This window comes from Protomyctophum bolini, assembly GCF_963924005.1.
Source record: "Protomyctophum bolini genome assembly, chromosome: 10".
NCBI classification, from domain to species: Eukaryota; Metazoa; Chordata; class Actinopteri; order Myctophiformes; family Myctophidae; genus Protomyctophum; species Protomyctophum bolini.
In genome coordinates, this window is record NC_137871.1 from 44,496,361 (window position 1) to 44,506,360 (window position 10,000).

Here is a 10,000-nt window from a genome sequence, read left to right on the forward strand (position 1 = left end):
TTGTCACGACGAGAGTTGTCTTTGTCCAGCGGCGTATAAACGTCTTTAAATAAATACTTTCTGAAAAGTCTACGAGGGGAAAATGAACGGGGATTTATTTTCCGGGTCTCTCGAGGGGGCGGGACATATATTAACGGCTATTTCTTTTGTTGCTATATTCGAATTGAAATCCTTGAATAACCTCTTTGCTATTTTTGAATTGGAATCCTGAAAATTAACATTTTTTTATGTCATTTCAAATGCCTTTAATTATACTTGTGTTGAAGAAACGAGCTACTATATTTAGACTGAAGTAATTCAAGCGGGTTATATGTTTGCATGTTGTTGAATTGTAAACAGCTGAAACCGATCTGACATTAACCTTTTTATATATATATATATATATATATTTTTTTTTTTTTTTATTTTTTTTTTCACGATTTTGTAACACATTTTTCACCCCTGTGTCAATGATCTAATGTGATCCTGGTCTCTACACACCCTCCGCCAACCTAGTCCCCATATATGGGGGACAAGGGGAGACCAACCTAGTCCCCATATATGGGGGACAAGGGGAGACCAACCTAGTCCCCATATATGGGGGACAAGGGGAGACCAACCTAGTCCCCATATATGGGGGACAAGGGGAGACCAACCTAGTCCCCATATATGGGGGACAAGGGGAGAGCAACCTAGTCCCCATATATGGGGGACAAGGGGAGAGCAACGGACTTGAACTCATGCTTCCTTCATGCCTGAGTGTCCAAGTTGCTCCTGCATGTTGAGAGTAAGACATACTGGTCACTACATGTTGACATACTGCGTGCTTGCTCATGCGTGCGTGCGTGCGTGCGTGCGTGTGCGTGCGTCTCACCGCAGTACGATGACACAGGGGAGATCTGCAGCGGGTAGCAGTGGGAGGAGCTAACGGTCTGTTCTTCGTTCTCAGTGGTCACCTCTATGGTCTGACAGACGAATGGCAGCTGCTCGCTGGTGATCACCTGATCATCTCCCAGACAGCGCAGGCCTGGAGGGCACACACACACACACATGCACAAACACGCACGCACGCACGCACGCACACACACACACACACACACACACACACACACACACACACACACACACACAGATATTAACGCACGCACACACACACACACACAATCAAGGTACCAATTGTAGCGACTGCTATACAAACCATCAAGTCAGGAAGTGGGACATCAAAAAACAAGTGTGGGAAAAAAATAAGACCAACAAGCAAGATGTACAGTAGGCTACCTGAGGTGCTGTCACACACACACACACACACACACACACACACACACACACACACACACACACACACACACACACACACACACACACAGTATACCTGAGGTGCTGTCGGACACCTGGTGCTCAGAGTCTTCCTGTTTCACGTAGCTGAGCGGTACCAGGTGAGCAGACTGGAACCAGTCCACTATGTGGGGGGAGGTGGGCGGTACCTGGAGAGAGATGCATTGAATTTGAGATAAGGTTGTGTGACCCATTTAGACCTAAGTTCGATTCCACAAATGTCTTCTAAATCCTGACAGTTTTCTGAAAAATCCCATGTTTATACGTCAGCGGTTGTCAAGGGCCCCCAAAATTACATATAAATGGCCGCCATTTCCGGTCAGTTAGCAGTAGACCTAAACTTGGACTCTCTACACGGGGATGTTGGGGCCGGCCTTGTTGACAATGTGAATCCAGACCGGAGCTCTCTCTGGGGGGAGCGCCACATCGTCGGCTCTGTGCCGCCAGAGAAACGTTTAGTTTTGACCAAAAAAAATGCCATCTGGGAACAAAGGAATAGGAGATACAGGCGAGTGAAATAAACGGATGGAATGGGTTATTACGGCGACGGCGATCTGAGATGATCCAGTGCTGTGCTAACAACACGGCTAGCTAACGTGAGTATAGCATCATGGGGTCGCTGGATCGAATGCACTGTAAAAGCGCAAATAATTGACAAAGGACTTCGGCAACGGCGGTATGAGTGTTAGGCTTTGGGCCAATAAGCCCCTATAGGGCCTATATAGGCTTGTTTCCATTGTGGTCTTCTGCATAATATCGGAAATTGGTCAGAATCGGTATCGGCAGATATGACGGTCTTAATTTCATCTGTGTGTGCGTGTGTGTGTGTGTGCGTGTGCGTGTGCGTGTGCGTGTGCGTGTGCGTGTGCGTGTGCGCGTGTGCGTGTGTGCGTGTGCGTGTGTGTGTGTGTGTGTGTGCGTGTGTGCGTGTGCGCGCGCACGCGTGTAGGGCAATAAATCCTTACGTCTGTTTCACCCATGTCTCCTTCTTTGTCTCCTTCTTTGTGTCCTTTGGTCTTTCCTTCCTTCTTCTTCCCTACTGTAGAGGAAACAAAAACAACAGTGAGACAACAAGTTGTACTGTACTGTACTGTACTGTACTGTACTGTGCTGTGCTGTGCTGTGCTGTGCTGTGCTGTGCTGTGCTGTGCTGTGCTGAGCTGTGCTGTGCTGTGCTGTGCTGTGCTGTACTGTGCTGTACTGTACTGTACTGTACTGTACTGTACTGTACTGTACTGTGCTGTACTGTGCTGTACTGTGCTGTACTGTACTGTACTGTACTGTACTGTACTGTAGTGTGCTGAGCTGTACTGTACTGTACTGTACTGTACTGTACTGTACTGTACTGTACTGTACTGTACTGTACTGTGCTGTAGTGTGCTGTACTGTACTGTACTGTACTGTGCTGTACTGTACTGTAGTGTGCTGTACTGTACTGTACTGTGCTGTACTGTACTGTACTGTAGTGTACTGTAGTGTACTGTAGTGTACTGTACTGTACTGTACTGTGCTGTACTGTACTGTACTGTACTGTACTGTGCTGTGCTGAGCTGTGCTGTACTGTACTGTACTGTACTGTACTGTGCTGTGCTGTAGTGTGCTGTACTGTACTGCACTGTACTGTAGTGTGCTGTACTGTACTGTAGTGTGCTGTACTGTACTGTGCTGTACTGTACTGTACTGTACTGTACTGTAGTGTGCTGTGCTGTGCTGTGCTGTGCTGAGCTGTGCTGTACTGTACTGTACTGTACTGTACTGTACTGTACTGTACTGTACTGTACTGTACTGTGCTGTGCTGTGCTGTGCTGTACTGTACTGTACTGTGCTGTACTGTACTGTACTGTACTGTACTGTACTGTACTGTACTGTGCTGTACTGTGCTGTACTGTGCTGTACTGTGCTGTACTGTGCTGTGCTGTACTGTGCTGTACTGTAGTGTGCTGTACTGTGCTGTACTGTAGTGTGCTGTACTGTGCTGTACTGTACTGTACTGTGCTGTACTGTGCTGTACTGTACTGTGCTGTACTGTACTGTAGTGTGCTGTACTGTACTGTGCTGTACTGTACTGTACTGTAGTGTGCTGTGCTGTGCTGTACTGTGCTGTGCTGTGCTGTACTGTACTGTACTGTACTGTACTGTACTGTAGTGTGCTGTGCTGTGCTGTGCTGTGCTGTACTGTACTGTACTGTAGTGTAGTGTAGTGTGCTGTGCTGTGCTGTACTGTACTGTACTGTACTGTACTGTACTGTACTGTACTGTACTGTGCTGTGCTGTGCTGTGCTGTACTGTGCTGTACTGTACTGTGCTGTACTGTACTGTACTGTACTGTACTGTACTGTACTGTACTGTGCTGTACTGTGCTGTACTGTACTGTACTGTAGTGTGCTGTACTGTGCTGTGCTGTACTGTGCTGTACTGTAGTGTGCTGTACTGTGCTGTACTGTACTGTGCTGAGCTGTGCTGTACTGTACTGTACTGTGCTGTGCTGTACTGTACTGTACTGTACTGTACTGTACTGTACTGTACTGTGCTGTACTGTGCTGTACTGTACTGTACTGTACTGTACTGTGCTGTACTGTGCTGTACTGTACTGTACTGTAGTGTGCTGTACTGTGCTGTGCTGTACTGTGCTGTACTGTAGTGTGCTGTACTGTGCTGTACTGTACTGTGCTGAGCTGTGCTGTACTGTACTGTACTGTGCTGTACTGTGCTGTACTGTACTGTGCTGTACTGTACTGTGCTGTACTGTACTGTGCTGTACTGTGCTGTACTGTACTGAACTGTACTGTGCTGTGCTGTGCTGTACTGTAGTGTGCTGTGCTGTGCTGTGCTGTACTGTACTGTACTGTGCTGTGCTGTACTGTACTGTACTGTACTGTACTGTGCTGTGCTGTGCTGTGCTGTACTGTACTGTACTGTACTGTGCTGTGCTGTGCTGTGCTGTACTGTACTGTACTGTACTGTACTGTACTGTAGTGTGCTGTACTGTACTGTACTGTACTGTACTGTACTGTGCTGTGCTGTGCTGTGCTGTGCTGTGCTGTACTGTACTGTACTGTGCTGTGCTGTGCTGTGCTGTGCTGTGCTGTACTGTACTGTACTGTAGTGTGCTGTGCTGTACTGTACTGTACTGTAGTGTGCTGTGCTGTACTGTAGTGTGCTGTGCTGTGCTGTGCTGTGCTGTGCTGTACTGTGCTGTGCTGTACTGTACTGTACTGTACTGTACTGTACTGTACTGTGCTGTACTGTACTGTACTGTACTGTACTGTAGTGTGCTGTACTGTACTGTACTGTACTGTACTGTAGTGTGCTGTACTGTACTGTACTGTAGTGTGCTGTACTGTACTGTACTGTACTGTACTGTACTGTACTGTACTGTACTGTACTGTGCTGTGCTGTGCTGTGCTGTGCTGTGCTGTGCTGTAGTGTGCTGTGCTGTAGTGTGCTGTGCTGTACTGTGCTGTGCTGTGCTGTACTGTAGTGTGCTGTGCTGTGCTGAGCTGAGCTGTGCTGTGCTGAGCTGTGCTGAGCTGTGCTGTGCTGTACTGTACTGTACTTTTATTGAATTGTATGAAAAAAGCAACATTCATCTGTTAAAAAGAATGTTCAAACATCTTCAAACATTCTCAAAAGAATATGGAAATAATGGAAGTGGCACCATTTTAACCCATTTAGGCCTAAGGCCGATTCTAAAAACGCCTCTAAATCCTGACCTAAGGTTTCTGAAAAACTTCAAATATTTATATAGCAGCATCAAAAAATTTACATTTTTGAATACTGTACATACTGTACAGAACCCCAATATGGGTGCCCGGCCTGAGGGGGTAAGATACCAATAGGGGTTCCCGCCCAGAATGGGTTAAAAACCAAAGTTTAACCCATTCTGAACGGGAACCCATTTCGGTGTTTAGCATCATGTTATGCTTTAGCTATTGAAAAATAGCAGATCTACAAGCTCGTAGCGCGCCACCGAGTGGCGCGCTACGAGCTTGTGTAGGTCTGCTATTTTTTTGAAAAATCGAAGAGCACACTGACATAGATAGACGTTTTTTATAGAATCTGATCTCAGGTCAGAATGGAAAACTGTCAGGATGTATAGAAGACATTTTTTTTATAGAATCTGATCTCAGGTCAGAATGGAAAACTGTCAGGATGTATAGAAGACATTTTTTTTATAGAATCTGATCTCAGGTCAGAATGGGTTAGAATAAAAATGATGAAATTAAAGGACCACTCCACTCCGCTCCACTGACCTTTCTTGCCGCCGCGCTCCGAGGAGTTCAGCATCCTGTAGACCCTGAAGGCGTTGGTTCCCTTCTTGATGCTCTTGTCTTTCACCTCCTCGATGTCCGGCAGGCTGTTCATGGCGCAGCGGAAGTTGGCCTTCCACGTCTTGGGGTCGGGCCGGTCCACGCCATGCTGGTACTTCCCTATAACGGGTCACACACACACACACACACACACAGAGAGAGAGACATTGGTTCAATCCAATTCAATCCAATCCAATCCAATCCAATCCACTTTATTTATATAGCACGTTTCAAAACTCAGAGTTTACAAAGTGCTGTACAGGAGGAAAATAAAAACAAATGCACTACAGCTACCACACAGAAAAACAACAGCGAGAAAACTGTACAAGTACAAAGTACAAACAGCGAAAACAACTGAGACACATTACATAAAAACAACAGAAAAGCATCACAGTGAGACAAACATAATTATGTCTCACTGTGACAAACTATACAAGGACCGAAGGAACTCAAGCGGGGTTAAAAGCCAAGGTATGGAGGTGGGTCTTTAGGGCGAGATTTAAAAGTCTCGATGGAGGATGGAGGGGGCCAATTTGACGTGGGAGGGGAGGAGTGCGTTCCATAGTTTGGGGGCTACAACGGAAAAGGCTCGGTCGCCTCTGGACTTCAAGCGGGTCTTCTTTGTGACCCTGAGGTTTAGCTGGCCCTCAGACCGCAGTGACCTAGTAAGAGTATAAACCTCAATAAGGTCAGACAGATAAAAGAGGAGCCAGACCATTTATAGATTTAAAGACAAATAAAATAATTTTAAAATCCACTCTGAAGCGGACAGGGAGCCAATGAAGGGAGGACTGAGATCAGATTCAAAAAAATGTCTTCTATACATCCTGACAGTTTTCTGAAAAAGCTAAGTTTCTATATGTCAGTCGTTCTTCGATAAAAAAAATAATAATAGCAGACCTAAGCGCTATGAGCTTGTAGATCTGCCATTTTTCAATAGCTAAAGCATAACGTAACGCTAACACCAAAAGGGGTTCCCGCCCCAAAATGGGTTAAGCAAGCTGAGAGCTACAAGGCATCTGCAAAGTTCTGTTCAGTGTCTGCAATAATTGGTAGTCGGGCACAGAATCATTATTTTACTCGTGATCAGAGCTTCCGTTGCTCCAGACTGTACGACGGAAGCATTTATATTTTACTCATGATCAGAGCTTCCGTTGCTCCAGACTGTACGACGGAAGCATTTATATTTTACTCATGATCAGAGCTTCTGTTGCTCCAGACTGTACGACGGAAGCATTTATATGTGTGTGTGTGTGTGTGTGTGTGTGTGTGTGTGTGTGTGTGTGTGTGTGTGTGTGTGTGTGTGTGTGTGTGTGCGTGTGCGTGCACAGTACCAGTGTGTATAGCCCATCTCATGAACAGTGGAGCGTCCTTCTCCAGATCCCATCCGTGGCGAGCAGCGTGCATCCAGGGGATCTGGAAGATCCTCTTCTCCTGGTGGTGGGAGGGACGGTTCACACATTTAAGAACGGAGGCCTTTTTAATCCAGGGTGATTTACAGTAATCATGGTGTTTTAATCCAGAGTGATTTACAGTAAGCATGGTGTTTTAATCCAGAGTGATTTACAGTAAACATGGTGTTTTAATCCAGGGTGATTTACAGTAAGCATGGTGTTTTAATCCAGAGTGATTTACAGTAAGCATGGTGTTTTAATCCAGAGTGATTTACAGTAAGCATGGTGTTTTAATCCAGAGTGATTTACAGTAAGCATGGTGTTTTAATCCAGGGTGATTTACAGTAAGCATGGTGTTTTAATCCAGAGTGATTTACAGTAAGCATGGTGTTTTAATCCAGGGTGATTTACAGTAAGCATGGTGTTTTAATCCAGGGTGATTTACAGTAAGCATGGTGTTTTAATCCAGAGTGATTTACAGTAAGCATGGTGTTTTAATCCAGAGTGATTTACAGTAAGCATGGTGTTTTAATCCAGAGTGATTTACAGTAAGCATGGTGTTTTAATCCAGGGTGATTTACAGTAAGCATGGTGTTTTAATCCAGAGTGATTTACAGTAAGCATGGTGTTTTAATCCAGGGTGATTTACAGTAAGCATGGTGTTTTAATCCAGAGTGATTTACAGTAAGCATGGTGTTTTAATCCAGAGTGATTTACAGTAAGCATGGTGTTTTAATCCAGAGTGATTTACAGTAAGCATGGTGTTTTAATCCAGAGTGATTTACAGTAAGCATGGTGTTTTAATCCAGAGTGATTTACAGTAAGCATGGTGTTTTAATCCAGAGTGATTTACAGTAAGCATGGTGTTTTAATCCAGGGTGATTTACAGTAAGCATGGTGTTTTAATCCAGAGTGATTTACAGTAAGCATGGTGTTTTAATCCATGGTGATTTACAGTAAGCATGGTGTTTTAATCCAGGGTGATTTACAGTAAGCATGGTGTTTAAATCCAGAGTGATTTACAGTAAGCATGGTGTTTTAATCCAGAGTGATTTACAGTAAGCATGGTGTTTTAATCCAGGGTGATTTACAGTAAGCATGGTGTTTTAATCCAGAGTGATTTACAGTAAGCATGGTGCACACAAGCTAATACAACAATTCAGATGTGCGTGGGTGGGTCGCGTTGCGTGCGTGCGTTGCGTTGCGTGCATGCGTGTGTTGCGTGCGTGTGTGTGTGTTGCGTTGTGTGCGTGCGTGTGTTTGTGCGTTGTGTGCGTGTGTTGCGTGCGTGTGTGTGCGTTGCGTTGTGTGTGTGCGTGTACTTACTCTGTTGACCCATTGAAGCCCAGGTATCTGACAGGAGTTTATCTGTTCCTCTAACCATGGCCTCATCCGCATCCGCTCCACTGGCATGGTGGCCTGCACACACACACACACACACACACACACGCAAACGTGCACGCGCACACACACACACACACCCACACACACACACACACACACACACACACACACACACACACACACAGACAGAGAACAGTTTTAAACACAGTTTTAAACACTGCCCATAGACAATATTAAATCATTAGAAAGAAGAAAATAAAGGCAAGGAGACAACACTATTTGTTTTGTTTTTCTTCTTATAAATGATTTGATCGGCCTCCAAAACATTGAATGTCCTTCACAGAATCCACACACGGGGCGATGGCGGGAGGAGGAAGCCATGCGCGGCGCGGAAGCCGCTCAACGGGGGCAGGTTTTCAGTGTCCCAAAAAACATTTAGAGACGTACAAATAGACACTTCTATTATAGTTAAAGAACAGCACAGGAATTCATCATAAAGGAAGCAAAAAGGGAAAAGATACATATACAGTGAGGGGAAAGGGGGGATGTTATTTGATTAGCTGCTGCTATTCAAATAAAAGACAAAATTAATTAAAATGAATTAAAGCAACTCGTGGTGTCATTATAGGCTTATTCTGACTGCATACATTTGATGAACCAATCATGTTATGCTTTAGCTATTGAAAAATAGCAGATCTACAAGCTCATAGCGCGCCACCGAGTGGCGCGCTACGAGCTTGTAGGTCTGCTATTTTTGAAAAATCGAAGAACTGACATTTTTTTTTAAATCTGATCTCAGGTCAGAATGGGTTATAATCAGACCAGTGTGTGTCCTATAGTGGAAACCTCGTATGAATCTGATCTCAGGTCAGAATGGGTTAAAGAATACTGTAGCTACACATGTGTCAGTCTAGAGAAGGAACTGTAACTCTTCTGAACTCAAATACAGTAGGTCATTTAAATATTAATATTGTTCTTGATATTATAATCGTTATGTGTCATATTTTGCTCTGCAGTCACTACTGTATCATCAGACTGTAAGGGAAGAGAGAAGGATCACTTCTCTTTTACTTCACTTACACTTAAAGGGATAGTTCAGATTTTTTTTTAACTTAAGCTGTATGAAATACTTGCCATTAATATAGTGGTTGCAACTGTATTAATTGATTGCCCGTGGTGGGAGTTCTGCTCTGGTTTTGGTGAATATTAAGTAGTTCCGGTCATTTTGTGGGGAGGGGGGGGGGGCACTGGGGGCCACGCGTTAAAAGTAAATTAATCCACAAAACGAACGTAATTTGTATTGTTGACCTATTTCTAAAATATTAGTGCAACTTTCGTTCAACTTTGACCTCTCTAGCACATGGAACTATTTTTTTGGCGTAGTGATATGGACACAAAAAACATAGTTCCGTGTGATAGAGGGGTAAAAAAAGAAGGAAAGTTGCACTAATATTTTAGAAATGGGTCAACAATACAAATGACGTTAGTTTAATCAATTAATACAGTTGCAACCACTATATTAATGGCAAGTATTTCATACAACTTAAGTCAAAAAGATCTGAACTATCCCTTTAACACTGGAAAAAATATGGTTAAGTGCATGGAAATCACCTATGATAAATCACCTATGATAAATCA

The 10,000-nt window shown here is 44.2% G+C and overlaps 1 protein-coding gene across 1 annotated transcript in view; it reads right to left on the reverse strand.

Moving 5' to 3' along the window:
• The window catches only part of irf2b (interferon regulatory factor 2b), a gene marked incomplete at its 3' end in the record, with an annotated part of 19,082 nt that overhangs the window by 4,635 nt on the left and 4,447 nt on the right, over positions 1-10,000 (reverse strand). Inside the window, exons 2-7 of the mRNA XM_080773523.1 lie at positions 8,345-8,437; positions 6,959-7,058; positions 5,568-5,744; positions 2,280-2,353; positions 1,352-1,463; positions 854-1,006 (exon numbers count right to left, since the gene is read on the reverse strand). Of these exons, the coding sequence (XP_080629649.1) occupies positions 854-1,006; positions 1,352-1,463; positions 2,280-2,353; positions 5,568-5,744; positions 6,959-7,058; positions 8,345-8,431 (703 nt within the window). The 5' untranslated portion in view covers positions 8,432-8,437. The remainder of the gene's footprint in view (positions 1-853; positions 1,007-1,351; positions 1,464-2,279; positions 2,354-5,567; positions 5,745-6,958; positions 7,059-8,344; positions 8,438-10,000) is intronic.